The 16694-nt window shown below is 37.3% G+C and overlaps 3 protein-coding genes across 4 annotated transcripts; all 3 read right to left on the reverse strand.

The window, feature by feature from the left end:
- Nucleotides 1–85: 85 nt before the first annotated feature.
- Nucleotides 86–2531, reverse strand: LOC127259374 (pyruvate kinase, cytosolic isozyme-like). Its single transcript, XM_051286676.1, has 3 exons — nt 2115–2531; nt 1330–1791; nt 86–1131 (listed from the first exon to the last, which is right to left on the reverse strand). The coding sequence occupies exons 1-3, from the start codon at nt 2337–2339 to the stop codon at nt 319–321; spliced, it is 1500 nt and encodes a 499-aa protein (XP_051142633.1). The 5' UTR covers nt 2340–2531; the 3' UTR covers nt 86–318.
- A 513-nt stretch (nt 2532–3044) lies between these two features.
- Nucleotides 3045–9294, reverse strand: LOC127259373 (glucosidase 2 subunit beta). Its single transcript, XM_051286675.1, has 16 exons — nt 8968–9294; nt 8702–8827; nt 8452–8547; nt 7105–7344; nt 6445–6611; nt 5599–5712; nt 5450–5515; nt 4927–5269; nt 4741–4845; nt 4560–4661; nt 4393–4450; nt 4217–4285; nt 4015–4102; nt 3724–3785; nt 3576–3627; nt 3045–3491 (listed from the first exon to the last, which is right to left on the reverse strand). Exons 1-16 carry the CDS (start codon nt 9092–9094, stop codon nt 3414–3416), a joined length of 1893 nt encoding a protein of 630 aa, XP_051142632.1. The 5' UTR covers nt 9095–9294; the 3' UTR covers nt 3045–3413.
- A 2777-nt stretch (nt 9295–12071) lies between these two features.
- On the reverse strand, nt 12072–16132 carry LOC127259363 (YTH domain-containing protein ECT4). 2 transcript variants are annotated; one of them, XM_051286661.1, is made up of 9 exons: nt 15949–16132; nt 15255–15322; nt 15027–15153; nt 14851–14927; nt 14169–14744; nt 13441–14031; nt 13131–13343; nt 12888–13034; nt 12072–12789 (listed from the first exon to the last, which is right to left on the reverse strand). In XM_051286661.1, the coding sequence occupies exons 1-9, from the start codon at nt 15974–15976 to the stop codon at nt 12523–12525; spliced, it is 2094 nt and encodes a 697-aa protein (XP_051142618.1). In that variant the 5' UTR covers nt 15977–16132; the 3' UTR covers nt 12072–12522. The 2 variants fall into 2 exon arrangements, with proteins under 2 accessions (XP_051142618.1, XP_051142617.1); XM_051286660.1 differs by having other exon boundaries at nt 15255–15331; nt 15949–16131.
- Nucleotides 16133–16694: the final 562 nt, after the last annotated feature.

The raw sequence follows: 16694 nt of genomic DNA on the forward strand, positions 1-16694 counted from the left end.
ATTGCTACAATGATCCAATCTATGCCTGTGTGTATAAGTATAAATTAAAGGCCAAAAAGGAGTGACTGAATAATGAGATAAGAAGTATGCACCTGTCCAAGCAGCAGCAGCAGGGAGGGAGGGATTCTCATTCTTTGAACAGGCAGACCACCAAAATGAAAACATATGGAGTATCTTAAATAAAAAGTTCAAATGGATCCAAGAAAGCTCCTCCCTGAGAAGAAATATCAATGGAGGAGGCAAGGCTAACACTTACCCACCTCCCTCTGCCCAACTCAATTCCAATCCAATCCTTCTGTGTATGAATTCATACTTTACTCAATTCACAGTCACAATCTTAATGATGGATGCAGTTCCGATCCGGTGAAGCGCCACCACCGAGTCCCCGCCCTTGCACAGCCCTTTACTCTTGGCATGCTGCAGCGCAAACTCCAGCGCCTCCTCCGTCGACTCCTCATGCGACGCCCTCGCAGACCCCGCGCACAGAACCGGCACCAGCCCCCTGAATATCAAGCTGTGCTTTGCCGGGGACTCCCCGCTGCATGACCAGTCAAATTCATCTGACTTTATCTCCGGCACCACCACCGAAAGTATCGGCATCCCCGGCCTATATTTCGCCACCAGCTTCGCAGTGCTACCTCCCCTCGTCAGCACCAGAATAAGAGCTGCTTTGCAAGAATTCGCTGTCCGGACTGCCGATGACGCCAGGCTTTCCAACGGGCTCATAGGCACCGGGGCATTCACCATGATCCTTTTGAAAACATCGCCGTAGTCGATTGTACTTTCTGCTTCTATGCAAATCTTCGCCATGGTTCGCACGGCCAGCTCTGGATAGGCTCCTGCAGCCGTTTCGCCGCTCAGCATCACACAGTCAGTTCCATCAAGAACAGCGTTGGCGACGTCTGTGGCCTCGGCTCGAGTTGGCCTTGGACACTTGATCATGGATTCCAACATCTGAGTTGCAGTGACCACAGGCTTGCCCTGGATGTTACACTTGTATACCATCACCTTCTGAGCTAGAAATATCTTCTCGATTGGAATCTCCATTCCCAGATCACCTCGAGCCACCATGAACGCATCTGTGTTGACAAGAATGTCGTCAAAATTCGCCACCCCTTCTTGATTCTCAACCTATTTGACAGATTTGGAAACATGAATGAATGAACGAATGAATTCTATCCATTATCCAATACTAAAATATCCCAATTTTCAGCAATTACACACCATCATCTCCTAAATTACATAATAATGTCCAAACCAGACATTTCAAGAGAAGAATTGCACAGGTTTGATCATATGCATAGATAGATTAAAATGAGAGACACTGACCTTGGACATGAGGACGATGGTTTTTGCATGTTCACCGAGGAGCTTGCGAACCTCAACCAAATCAGAACCCTTGCGAACAAAAGAAAGAGCGATCATGTCGATTTGATTGGGAACGCCCCAATTCATGATGTCATCCTTGTCTTTGTCTGTCAAAGTTGGGAGGTCCACAACCACCCCTGGAAGATTGACGTTCTTTCTCTCGCCTAGAACTGCAGTGTTCTCGCATCGACAGCGTACCAAGCCCTTCTTCTTGTCACAATCCAGAACGGTGAAGGTGATGGTGCCATCGGAGCAGAGAATGGCACCTCCAGGCTTTAAGTCTTCTGCAAGCTTTTTGTAGCTCATACAGATCATTTTTTCATCGCCTTTGATGTCGTAGTCAGTGGATATTGTGATCTCTTGCCCCTGTTTCAGTTGGATAGGCTTCCCATCCTTCAAGAACCCCGTTCGAATCTCTGGACCCTGCGCAAGTGCAAGAGAGTGAAATGCAGACGCTCTGTGAAGATCAGAATTCAGATATCAATTGGCAACAGAATCATTCAGATTTCACCACGAGTAACGAAATCATTCATATTTCCCCCAGTTATAAGAAAGGAATATGAAATTCACCTGGATCCATTTCGAATCACATCTAACATCAAGAGGAAAAAACTGCTATTCGATACATGTTTCGTACAGCAAAACTCCTATAAATACCGTTACCGATCGTAAAAGATGTACAGTACGTCATTTCTCCAGTTGTGCGAAAAATTAGAATACACTATACATATTTCCAATGTACGTACCTTGGTGTCGAGCATAACAGCGCAGAGGATTCCGGTGTTTTCCATGGCCTGGCGGAGATTGCTGAGGGTTTCGGCGTGGTACTCGTGTGAACCATGAGAGAAATTGAAGCGAGCGACGTTCATGCCGGCGCGAAGGAGCTTCTCGGCCATGGGAACGGAGCGAGAGACAGGACCGAGCGTGCACACGATCTTAGTCTTGGGGCGCTTAACATTATTAGCATCCATGGCGGAGGAGAGGAAGAAACGACGATCGGATTCCAAATTTACCTTTTGTATGAATGTATGTGTGTGTGTAATCAGTTAGCAGCATAACAATTTATCTACTATTATATATATATATATATTTGTATGTGTATGTATATATGTATGTGTATGAAGATGGTGAAGAAGCTATTCCGAATGCTACTCCGACTGCGACTGCCATTACTTACCAATCAATTTTGCCTAATTTCTTTCACATTTAATGCTAATAATGCTTTTTATATATATAATTAAATCAATAAAATAACGATATCCTCCTAATATAATTAACTAATGCATTCAATATACATACGTCATGCTTTCATCCTATATTTATTATTATGGGTATGGCTGTGGTTGATGGGCAATTTTAGTGTGATTTTCGGGAGACACAAAACGTATATTTATTATTATAATAATTATTATTATTATGGGTATGGCTGTGGTTGATGGGCACTTTTAGTGTGATTTTCGGGAGACACAAAACGTTGACACTAATTTACTTAAGATAAAATATATATATATATATATGGCAAACTGTAGCCAGCCGTTACTCATGTGGCATCACCGCGTAAACAACATAATAGTTGTGGCAACGGCTGGCCAACGTTGCGAATTCGGCACCAAAAAATCATTTCTTCAAAAAAAATTTTACTTACAAAACTACTTTCGGACATGACCCACTTCAAGTTAGATGAGTTGATTATAATTGTGTGCATCTCCTTCCCTGTTGGGTTATGTTCTCAGCTGACAAAATTACGGATCTCTCTCTCTCTCTCTCTCTCTCTCAACTGCTTAATACAATCCATTGATGTATGTGTGTCTGTAATCTGAACTGAGTCACAAGAAGACTATATTATAGATAGCATTGGATGGGGAGTCTAGTCTACATTTAATTAGTTAAGACACACAGACAGACAGTGTTGGGGGCCTCGCCATGGCTGCTATGGTGTGGCTGTTTGCTCGTGAAATATTGACTCAACTTGACTCCTCCGTGTCCGGCCTTTCGTTCCATCCATCTCTGATCTTATTCTCGTCTCTACGCAGCTGTCTGTCGGGTCATAGCTCGTCGTGTTGTTCTCCCTGCTCGACTCTCGGCTCCTCCTTGTTCAGCACCTCCAACTTTTCTTCGAGCTCCTGAATGAATAATGATACGGATGGTTAGCAACCCAAATCAATGTTTTCATCATCATATTCAATGGGAAGGAAACGAAGAGTGACCTTAAGTTTAGTTTCGACGCACACAGCCGGGGTGCTTAACAGTGCCAAATATCTGAAAGGAAAGAAGACATGTCTCGTTAATGCATCGAATGGATTTATTACACAAGATCACATACAATAGATAGGAAGGTTGTGGAGAGATTCTTACTCGCATCGGCTAGGTTCATCGACATCTGCAAGTTCATTTTTCAATCCGCATCTTAACTTCACCTGGGATATAGATACATCACAGAATTGGTAAGTGGTGTGAGAATAACATTACACAATTAAACTGAGAGGATGTTTCTAATTTGATTGCCCCACAAGGTAATTGCTTCGACAAACACAGAAAGGCGTATCTTAAATCAATGGTTAGGCGTACGCCAATGGTGACATGGAATTGAGAGAGAAGGGAATGTGATTCACGATGCCAGACATATTCAAGATTTGTGATGTCTACCTTTAGGCTTCTGTCGGGGCCATTCCAGCACTTGTCTCCATTTCGAAACTGCATCACTCTGTAAGAGTCCTCAAATTTGTCCCAGCTCCTACACCCAATAAAATTGAAAAAGGGATAAGAACATAGGCATCACATCAAGGTGCTGCACAAATCCATCCATACAGAATCGAAGAAGCATCTTGAAATATGGAAAAGAACCTACCCCAGACGAGTGTTTGTGTAACCCTCTTCTTGGGTTGCTTGTTTGAAGGGACAGACCTTGTAGACATACCTACAACAATAGTTCCAATCAAATTTAGAAATAGAATAGATATATTTGTATTAAGGAGAACTAATTAATGGAGGAAATGAAGAAAATGGAACTAAGAAATTTCCAACTTATTCTGCTTGCTCTCAAAGCATTGGCCATAGAATGAATAGAATTCCTTCTCGGGGCCTGCGGTATAAAAGTGGAGCCAATTACATCCCAGAAATGTATTATACTGCACGATATATGCAAAAGCAATTTCACCATGATGTTATACCCAGCCTAATAAATTACATACCAAAATCATATCCTAGTTTCTGCGTCAGCTTTGATATTCTTGATTGTATTTTGGATAGTTTGGCATTGGCTTCATCATATTCTTTCCGTATGTGAGCAGCATCTGCAAAGTCAAAAGGTAACAGATGATTTCCTTTGAACCAAAGCTCAAGAATGTTGAAAATGTAGAAAACCTTCATTACCAGAAATATTGACAGGTTTCTGGAACAAATTGACTGCTTGGAAAATATTCTTCACTGTGTTTTGTATCTTCTCCAGCCAAGATGAGCCGCCTGTGCCAGTTATATCTGAAATTTGGACCATATACAGGTTTAATTGTCTAAGTTCATTGTGATCTCAGAAGGAATTTCAACAAAGAACTGCCACACCTGTTAATTCAGATTCATCATCAGACTCATGAATTTGAGAAGTTGGATCATAATGATCCTCTCTGCCCAAGTCATCAGTGTGGTCATAGGTTTCATCACTATCACTATCACCATTGACATCATCATCCTCATACTTATGCTCGTCATCATCAGAGACGTATTTGTTGTCTTCTTCGTCATTCACCTCATCATATGTTTCATCAGGTTTTTCATGACCCTTATTTGAGGAGTCATCGACTTCATCCATATGATGCTCCGCCTTTTCCCCAGTCCACCGGGATGCAATACGGCGCCCTAACTCCTCCCTTGATAGTGGTTCACCATCTTCAGCTCCATTCTCATCCTGGGAAAACAAAAAAGTTGGACGCCACCCAATCATTGGTCTGATAACAGTTTTACTTCACTTAGGAGGCATCAGAATGTGAATCAATTTGGGTCATAAAAAATGAGTAACCAAAAAATCACAGGTAGCTACATAACATTGTCATAAAAACTCTGCTTAAAGCAATTATCAAGAACATACCTGAATGCCAGTATCAACACCCTCCTTACCATCAACATTGGAATCTTCCTCAGCGTGTTGAGCACCCTACACGAAACAGAAGTGTTATATCAACAATTGAAATAGTTTCGCATAATATAAACCATTTTCCTATCTAAAAATGATCAAACCTGACGGGACTCCTCACCAACCCCTTCTACTTCATCATCCGGAAGTCCTTGCTTAATGGAAGAATGCTCTGGCTCAGATTCACTGACAGATTCACGATGCTCTTCCTCAAGGTCCTATTATGTCATATGTATGATTTCAGAGAGAACGAAAGAGATTGATTCAGGGTGATTATGCTCGATGTAACTCAGTAGAGCAAGTTTGTTGAATCATCCCTAGCAATAGCTAAAAATCAAGAGAAATCTTCTAAATATTTCCTCTGTTTCTTTAAACAGAATTTAATCATCATTACTGTTAAGAGATTAAAAAAAATGACTATTTGCTATCATAATTGATTTTTCACTATTACTAATGTATAAAAATAAATGGTAAGCAAAGATTAATCAGGACATCTCCACTGGACAAGGAAACCTAGTCTAGCCTTTCATGACACAACTTTTTCCATTATCAAGCATATATGCCTTATGAATATCATCTTCATAAGCCAGACCTGAATAACTCCGACTTATGAATGTTCTCTGCAAAAAAATTCCTCGACTCATATTTGTGCTTGAACATAAGCATGCATCATTGATTGGCATTCAATATACTTCAAGTTCACATAATGTTCATGCAAAAACATATCATCTAAATCTTTTTCATGTGGCAGTCTGGCAGAAGCACTAATTCCTAATTGATTTTTAGCCACTGAATTCAAAGTTTAGGTTCTGGCCAGTCAAGCATGATATTTATAATTTATCCAAAATCATGGAAAGCAATAGCAATTAAGGCATTAAGCCAATCCAGAAGCGACGGGAAGATCAAATTAGTATAATCAAATGAAAAGGGCATGACCAATTTAGTAAAACCTTTTGAATTTGATCTGTTATCCCAGTATTATCAGGGACATCAGTCTTCACAGGCTCAACATCTTCACCTTTGCCTTCACTTTCTTGCGCTTGCTGTCTTTCCTTCTCTTCTTTTTCTTTCCGCTGCCTTTCTTCTTCTTCAACTTTATCTATCTGCTCCTTGCGTTCTTCACAAAAATAGAGAAGAAACAGTGCAGTACATTAAAACATTCATAGTAATATAAAAAGATCAGTTACACCTAATGCTTAGTATATTGTTATTTAGAAGGCAACCAGCCGTAATAACTTGAAATTTGACAGAGACCACATACTCAACAACAGTACGGATAAATGCATATCTTAGGCAGTGAATATCAATGAAATGGCAGAGTAAGCATATGGATGAAATGAAAATGATCTCAGTGATATGCACTCAAACAACTCAAACCTTACAAAAAATAGAACTTGGCAATCACTCGTCATAAAAGCAAACAAGAAGAAACTTTAATGTGACCATTACATTCCTATGCTAATGCATATAATTGACCATGAATAAACTTTGTTAACAGAAACATAACAGACTGGATGTCTTAGGGTGTTCTCTATGCTTTTATTTATTTATGGAGCTCGTTTTCGTCTTTGTTGCTACCAACACACACAGAGAATGTAAAAGAAGCATACCCTTGAGTTTGTCAACCAAGGGTCTAAGTATTTTCTCCTCATCTTTAAGCTTTGATAGTTCCCCTTCATCCTTCGCAATGGCTAATTTTGCTTGCTCAATTTCCTTGTTGCGCAAAGCAATGCCATCCTTATATGTACTAATTTTTTTCTTCAGTTTTTCTCTGGCTGCTTTTCCAGCTTCCCAACATGTGTTGGGGCACTTGGTTTTACCATAATACTCGTCACTCCCATCACAGCAATCTGCCTCAGTTGTGAAAGATCACACAATAAATTATAATGCCAAAGTATATATGATTTAACAAATATATAACAAAAATTAAAATAACAAAAGGGTTCTGCTATTCTGGTCTGAAAGTCAAGTCAGCACACATATTTTATAGAAAAAAAAAAAAGTGCAAGCATTAAAAAAGACTTACCTACCAAAAAATCAATACTGATATTTGACCAACACACAATCTAAAATGCAAAGTAACTCTAGGCAAGAATTGAAGTAAGAATCCTTGAATATGGCAGGTTATAGTACCATCACAAAATTAGAGCTCTTATTCTGTTTACAATCATTCATGGACAAGTAAACTCATAAACAGAAGTAGGTCACTGCAATGCAATAAACCGGTTAAAACAATTATTATTTTTCATATTGTGAAACTCTTCTGTAGGGTTGAATGTTGCCACTATTTTAGCAATGAGATAAATCAATAATGCATTTTAAGGTTAAAAATATAATAGTCACTTTGTACTAAAGCAGTAGTCTCATTGGTCAACAATCAAATCAGCATTCATGTGAGTATGTCAGTAGGGGGTGCTGTGTTAATTAGAATTCAATAGAATTCCTATATTACATTATGACATAATAAATGATGTAAGTATATCCTAATTGCCATATTAACTCACATTTTCGGCAACTAATATCTCACAGCTACATTCTAATCCAAAACAAAAACATAGGCTCTTCAGGTCTCACAAAGTCTATAAGATAACTACTCTAACACATACCCTCAAGAAAACAGAAAACTCAGTGCCATTTATCCTCATCGTATCAGAATCAGACTATCTACCAGTTGGCACACAAAGGAATAACAAAGGATGCCAAATGACCAGTAACCTAGAGATGCAATTTCCAAGAAAAACCATATACAGTGGAGTTCCATGGAATCAAGAGGATAGGATAGCATTTATGCAATGGGTCATTTCATAGGAATGTAAGACTTTTATCAACTTGGCAAGCACGAAGAAGCATCAAGCTTTTCATTAATGAAAAAAAAAAAGCTTGAGCAGTAAAACAACAATATATCTCCCCTCAATTTAAGGTTCAGCAGAATCTCTTGACAAATACAGGGTGATTACCACAGATGCCATCATTGACCCTTGAAGAATATATGATAACTGGAATATGGCCAGCATTCTTGCAGTAGAACCTCCCATTAGGGCAAGCTGAAGTTCCTGCGAAGTAACATCCCAATACCCAAATCAACAAAAAACAGTAACATAAATCCACAACACCATAACTTATAATTCCTATAACTGGCAAACATTAGGCGCATGTGTTTACGATTCAGCAACGATGACACTGAAAAAGGAAGAGAGTGGTGAGTACCTGGCTCATCAGAGCCATCAGGACAATCACAGAAGTCGTCATTGAGCTGGGACTTGTCGAATTTCTTTGATCCGTCTTTGCACTTAACCGTACTCGACGATAACAATCCTCTGTAGTAATTTACATCTGCAACACATCCGGTTTCATCCGTTCGTTGTCTCTTGTTTGAAAAAACCAAACATTTATGCAAACAAAATAAACATCCCAAAAACCAGTAGTCAGCAAACAAAACACGGAAGAGTAGGTAGAGGCTTAATCAGACCCACCTTGAGGGGAAACTCCCAGAAATAACTCTGCGGACGGCTGAGATGCCTCCGATCTGGGGATGGCATGGATCAACAGAGTAATGCAGCATAGAAACAATAGCCTGTGCAGTGCAATGTCGCCGCCCATCTCTTACCCTCGCAAAAATGCGAATCAACAGATTCCTAATGGAGCCGTCGCGCGAATTGGGGGAGCAAGGGGATAAGCAGTAATGGAAATCGGAAGATGGAAGATGGTATGCTGTGAAGGGATCAGAGCAGCGAAGACGAAGATCGAAACGACGTCGTAGTATTCGTGGGTTAAACCCTCACTGAGTAGACTCGAATAGAGCTTTGTTAAGCCCATTGGTGTATAGGCTATGGACTTATGGAAATCCGATTACCCGATCATTTTCGCTTAAATCCAAAAGTTAAAATATTTATTATAAAAAAGTCATTACAAAAGTTAAAACTCAAATATTTTCTTAAAAATATTAACACACGTTATATTTATTATTTTTATATTTTATACACAAAAAATAATTTCACAAAACAAACCCACAGCAGTGAGTTTGGAAAAAATAGAATACAAAATTAAAAAAATAATAACCATTATATCTTGCTTGCTACAAAATTATAAGTTTGGATAAAAAAAATTTAAAACTTTATATAAATAAAAATTGTTATAATAAATAAATACTCCCTCCTGTCCATTTCAAATGAGCTTTTTGAAATTTTGTTGTACATTAAAAAAATAATTCTACTTTATTAATTAGTAGAAGTGAGTAAGAAGATTTTGATATTTATGTATAAGGTAACCGTATGTGTAATAGTATATTTATAATTTAAAAAAAAAAATTAAAGTATTTTAATATCAACGTATTATTATTTTTAAAAAACAAATATTTGACAGATGAAAATTGTAAAAATAATTTTAAATTATGACAGAGAGTATTGATTTCTTATAAATAAGAGAGGCTATACTAATGCAATTTCTGTCCACAAAATGTTGTCTAAGAAGGTTTAAGTTTTAGGGTGTGTTTGTTTGGAGAATTGAATTGGATTTACACTATTCATCAAATTTTTTTCTTCAAAAAATATCAAATAAAACATTTATTTTTTATTTTTTATATTATACTAAAAATCAATTTTTGCATTTAAAACATCACATCAATACCTATTTATATGACATCATACAACTATTCAAATTTAAAATTTTTACTATTCAAATTTCAACTTACCCCAAACAAATACACCCAAAGGAATCATAATATGTGAATCAACAATGACTAGGTGAGGAATGCTTTCTTGAAATAGGGAAGAAGTGTGGACCTGAAATCTATGACTATATTTCAAGCAAGTCAAAATTTCTTCTTAAAAAAAAAAAAAATATATGATTTGAGTTTAGTATTAAAATAATATTTCCTCCGTCTCAAACAAGTTGCTACATCTAAGTTGGATAAGAGATTTTAGGTGAGAAGTATTAAGTAGGATAATTGAGTAATAAGGTGATGTGATGGAGAGAGAAGCTTATATTTTATTTTATTTTTATTAGGGTGATGTGATGGGATAAAGTGTGTGGATATATATTAAGTATAATTAATTATTTCCTAATTTAAAAATATTGTAGAGTATTTGGAACATACAAAAAGAAAATGTTGCATGGTGTTTGGGACGGAGGAGTATATAATAGAATATTTTATAAAAAGAAAAAATATATGCTTTCTCAAACACTGGGCAACATTTCCAAATAATTAATTATACTTAATATATATCCCTACACTTTATCGCATCACATCACCCAAAAAAATATATATATATATACATTTATCTCTTCATCATATCACATAATTTCTAAATTATCCTACTTAATACTACTCATATAAAAACTCGTGTCTAAAATAAATATTGCACTTTATTTGGGACGGAGGAAGTATTTTATTCAAAAAAACCATAATTCAAATAATAAAAATTTAAAGTTTGGAATCAAAAGAATCGAATTCTAATGCTTGATATCGCTTTTATGATCATAAAAAAAAATTAAATAGTAAAGCATTCATTATATTTACATTATCTCCGTGTTTTATATACTTTACATAAATAAAAATAAAAAATAAAAATTCTTTCAAATCAAAACACCAAAAAAAAAAAAAAAAAAAAAACACACCCATCTTTTTTCAAAATTGATTTGGTGTCTAGAATTACTATTTTTATTTTTTTTTCTTCAAATTTGTTAATTATATTCACGTTTCAAGTTTTTTATTTTTCAATCTAATATAAACTATCAATAAATATTTTTAATCTCAATATGAATTTTATAATTTATATGCTTTTCATAAGTCAATATTTGTTTTTCCTCTTGTCAGTATATTTGTCTTTTCTTTTATATTGTTTAAAAAAAATATTCAAATAGACAACAATAGAAATATTTATTTTTATTTTGTTTAGCGTATTTTTTTTATATATTATTTGAATTTTATTTTTCATTAGGCCAACAAACAATATGAAAGAAACGATAACAAATAGTTAATAATTTTCTTAAATTTTCATTTTTTTCAAATTTAATTACTATATATATATATATATTTTGGCACAAGACTATAAAAGAAAATATGAAAGAAAAAATAAATTATTTTAATATTTTATTTAATAAGTTAGTAAAAGATATTTTTAATCTTAATTAAATTTACATTAAAATTAATATATATATATATATATATTTTTTTTATTTATAATTTGCTTAGTTAATAGTATTTGCTTACTGTTGTTTTCTTTACTATGTATAATTTTATAGTTAATATATTACTTTTTTCAATCGGATATATTTTTTATGCCAACTTGAATACACCAAAATCAATGGAAAATTCAAGGGCAATACCAACTTCACAAACAAATAATTTATTGGATTGAGATTGGGTCTTGAATGTGTGAAAATCCACAAGTTGCACATCATATCAAAACATCCCTGACTTTGGCCAAACCTGGCCACCATTTTTTTGATCCTTCAACAACAAATCATCCACCAAGAAAACAAGAAATCACCAGGGCCATTCATTCATGGTACACACAACAACAACAACAAATTAACAATAAAAATGTAAAAAAAAAAAAAAAAAAAAAGAAAAAACTCATCTAAAACAGGCTATATTCCACTCCCATCTCCCCTATCTTGCTAGTTAGAAAACAAGACAGGAGAGAACCACAATCCCACACAAATAGCAAAAAGGAGTCTTGCAAAATGCACAAAACTAAAAAAGAACCAAGTCGACCGACACTGAAGAGATAAAACAGAGACAATAGATTCCGATCTTTTAAAAAAGAAAAGCAGTAAAAAGACAAAAAGAGAAGAAAAAGGTACATCTCCTAAAACCCAAACCCTCTAGCAGAAATTCGACAACACCAACTAAGAACTAATTTGCCATCATGAAGAAAAATGGGGATCGGCTCCATACTGCTCTACCACAGCAATAGCATAGAGCAGTATGAACCTAAAGGCAGGCCATCGAATTTATAACACAAAGGATTTTCCTTCCTATTAAAGCCCCCGCCTGCCCCCCATTCAAGATGGCATTGGTGAAGCTAGCACCCATTGGCTACCCCATTGGCTATCGGCTTCTTCTCCACAACAGCTGCTGCAGGCTTTGTGGTGGTCTTGGTTGATTCTCCCAATTTTGTAAGAGTACCTATTTCTGCAATCTTGATTTCTGTATTGGTGTTGGACTGGACTTGTGGTGTAGCTTGTTTGTTTGAATCGGATGCCACTTCAGACGACTTAACAAATTTAACATCATCATTTGCGCCATCCTTGTTCTTGTCTTCAGTGGGTTTTCCTTCCCAGACATGAACCTAAGAACAAAGGCCAGCAAATTTAGACTGATCTTAACCATAGATTGCTTGAAAACAATCAAAACCAATGGCAGTAGGTTACATATTGTTGAGCATACCTGCTTCTGGTATTGCTGCTGCTTTGCCTTTTTCTCCTGGATTTTCTTCTGGCGATCCTCGTAAAAGTCGAAGTCATCAAGAATGCATTGCTTACTAATATGTTCTTTAAATATTTTTAAGACCTGAAGCCCCTGCTCCAGCTTAACCTGTATAAATGATAAAACAATGTAAATTTAACTCAACCTTGCATCCTAAGTAACTCACACAAGACACAGTAAACACCAGCAATCAGCAAAGCGTACCTCTTGGGTGTCCCGACTGTTGGTCACAGGTTTATTCTCATTGTTTTCGAGAGTGATGTGCTTTAACAAACTGTTAGGCACATCCTTCACTATATGCCACTTTACAGGGAAGCAGCCAATCCACTTGTCCTGCTGCCAATATTCGACATTCTTGTTAAAATCGACTGGCCCAGTCATCTCGGCAGCCCCAACAAATTGTCCACTGGTATTAACCTAAACATTAATCACAAAAATTAGCTAAGACTGCCCAAACATTAGATTTATATCACAAATCTAAGGAAATCAAGCATCAATGATTACACATGCTTACCGAAAAGAAAAGGAAAACAGGGCAGTTTCCAGGCTTCTGTTGGGCTTCTTGGTATGCAGCATCAAGCTTTTTGTTACCATTTGGTGTGCTAGACCAGACATTATATTTGATACTCTTGTGGACATCGTCTTCACTGTATGATTTGATGATGAAAAACTTAGCATCATCATAAGCTACTGGAAAATCTGGTAGGTTGTACTGCTCCCGGTCAGGCATCAAACTAGATTTCTCCTCGTTGTCATTCTTTCCAGTCAAGGGAATGTTTTGACCTTTGACCACCAGAGCTGCTGGAGAAAAGCTTTTCGGATTTTTAGAGGTTTTGGCTCTTGGTCCCCGGTTGAGCTCATTGAGGCCATCAATGTTTTCATTATTGCAATTGTACAAGCTGTTTCCTCTTCCCCTTGGTTTGTACTTGCTATCCACAGCCATCCACCCACGGCCATTCACTCTGGCATCATAACCGCTTGCTCCAAAACCCAAACCAGATCTGAAGGCATTTCCATACTGGCTGTATAATTTGTTTGGGTACATCCTACTGATGTACCCACTAGCTGCATTCAAACCTGGCACCGGCCTGGGGTGGTGCAAACCCTGTACAAGGAACATCACACCATGAGGTAAGGACATTTCTTAAACAAATACACAAACAGAACGAGAATTGGCTCAAATTTTATGATTTAATAATGAATAACTCTTATTTTACACTGACAGAAATTAAACAGTCATACCATTGGATGAGGCCGGTAATTTTGACTCCTAGAAGAATTGAAGCCATTGCCATTAGCAACTGAAGTTGCTGATGAACTAGTTGCAGGCCTTGGCTGACCATCAGAGAAGTAGTGGTTCTCTGGCCACAGAATTGGAGACTGCAAAGCATCAAATCCATATCTTGGGTCTTGATAACCGGAAGCAGGCAAACCCCTTCCATAAGATCCATTGACATTAAAAGAAGAATTCTGATAGGCCATTCTTGTTGGAGCAGCGCCATTGCCTCCCTTTGGCCCACCGCTATTCGCAACGCCATTAGATTTTGAATTAGTAGATTCTACAGGCAAAGCTGCTTGATCAGCAGCTGCGGAGGCGGCTATCTCACCTTTTGCATTAGCAGCCGGAGTCGGGTGTGGACCACTTGTTTGTGTCATAGACTGGAAATATGGAGCAGGGTATTGATATTGCTGAGCTCCATATATGTGTCCATCATGTGCTACAGTTGGGACAGGTGTAGCAGCAGGTGAATAAGGGGGATAGGGTGCATACCCATACCCGGGGTGATACATTAGTGATCCATTTTCACCATATACCGCCTACAATTTCAGAACACATGCAAAGTAGCATCAAGATAGGAGAATTACAATCATAACATATCAAAAAGGAGATAACTTGAATTGAACACAAATGAATCAGACATACCGAAGGCATATCGACTCCTCCTTCCTGATTGATATATCTTGCATATTCTTCCCAGTCATTCCCACTACCGTCATAACCTACTTATAAACAAAATGGTTATTTGCAGGCGAAGTAAACAGCAAAGAAAGTAGCAAGGAGTAGAACAAAGATTAATCGCATGCCAAATCAATACTTACCACCATAGTAGAAAGGGTAGCCGCTCTGAAGATAGCACACGGCTGGATCCCCAAAGTCAGGTAGTGCCGGCGTAACAGATCTATCTGATGTAATTACATTGGAGACATTACTGGAATCAATAGAGGGCTGCATCATGCATATGAAATCAACAGTCATACATCATGTTTGAGAAAGGAGCAGACGTCACATATATACATTAGATATCTCGTACATAAACTTGTAAGTACCTTTTTGGTTGCATCTGATATTTCAATGCCCTTCGTCTGTGTTTCCAAAGATAACTTTTGCAATAATTCTGCAGTCTCTACAGACGTGTAAAGGAATGCAAAACATCAAATATCATAATTGAAAACTATACAAAAGAACTATCAATTCACCAATCACATAAATCACAGCCCAGAACAGACCAAGAAAATCATATCCCAAATTCCCTTTTCGATAAAGAAACAAGACATAGAAAACTCAAGGAAAGTTACTCCCTAATCCCCTACAAAGACAGCCAACTAACAACTTATTCCAAGATACTACATGTTCAATAAGATTTAGAACACACAGACGTCTGACAGAGAAAACAAAGAAAGCTCGTCTCCATTGAAGTAGAAGAACTAACAATTGCAAAAATAGTACTATAACTTTAAACACACAAAGAAATTCAATCCGCAGACGGAGTGGGAAAAAATCACCAAGCCGATCCATATTCAAGAAAAAACATAACTTCGAAAACCAAGATAGACTAATATCCGACCCGCCGGACAACAGATGAGCAACAGCAAACAAGCACAGATCTGTGCGCGCAGACAGAAATCAAAGTTGAACCCCCACATCCACTTACCCAAGAAGCAAATCAAGCACGTCAAGAAGCGAACCAAGATTGAAAACAAGTAAACATAAATATAAAAGTAAACCAGAAAAAGAGGATACGTTCTGCCGGAGGAGCGACGGCGGCCATGATTCTGGAAAGACTTTGGATCTTCCGATCTGAACAGAGAAACCCTAGCAAGTGAGATGGGGAAGAGGATTGACAGCCGCCACAGAAGAGCTTTAAGGGTTTGGGTTTTTGTGGAGAGAGAATGAGAGGGAAGAGCGAGAGAGACAAAAAGGGATTGGGCCGAGGGTTTTGTACCATCCTCTCCACATATTTTTCATTCTAGTCCCTCAACTTTATCCAATTTGCGGATCTTCCCGGCGCTAAACTCACCCGCGTGTGACGGTGCACTCCGCTGCGTCTGCCACCATTGGCTGACGAAACACGTGGCAGTTCCTCATTGGTTCGGTCGCGTCACCCCTTACGCGTTTCGTCCAGTCGTGCCGTGTATTGTTGAGATAAAATTCGCACATATGTTTGATAAGTGAAAAGACGGAAATACCCCTGTCGGGTGATTTTTCAATATGATGCTTTGGTATATAGTGGACTTTCCTACTATTCCTGATTGTGATAAAATCAAATTTTAAATTAATCGATAAATAAATAAATTATATTAGAGTATAAATAGTAAAATTGATTATACAAAATATATATTGTAAATTATTTGTGATGGATTTTCATTAAATAAGTTTAATTAATGAAAATTTCTTAAAGACGAGAGTGGAATTATATTCTAGAAAGAGGTAAATGAGGTGTGCATTTAATGCTCAATCAATGCAGACACGTATGCCGAATTATTTTA

This window comes from Andrographis paniculata, unplaced genomic scaffold (genome assembly GCF_009805555.1).
Source record: "Andrographis paniculata isolate CXL003 unplaced genomic scaffold, ASM980555v1 Contig60END, whole genome shotgun sequence".
Taxonomy (NCBI): Eukaryota; Viridiplantae; Streptophyta; class Magnoliopsida; order Lamiales; family Acanthaceae; genus Andrographis; species Andrographis paniculata.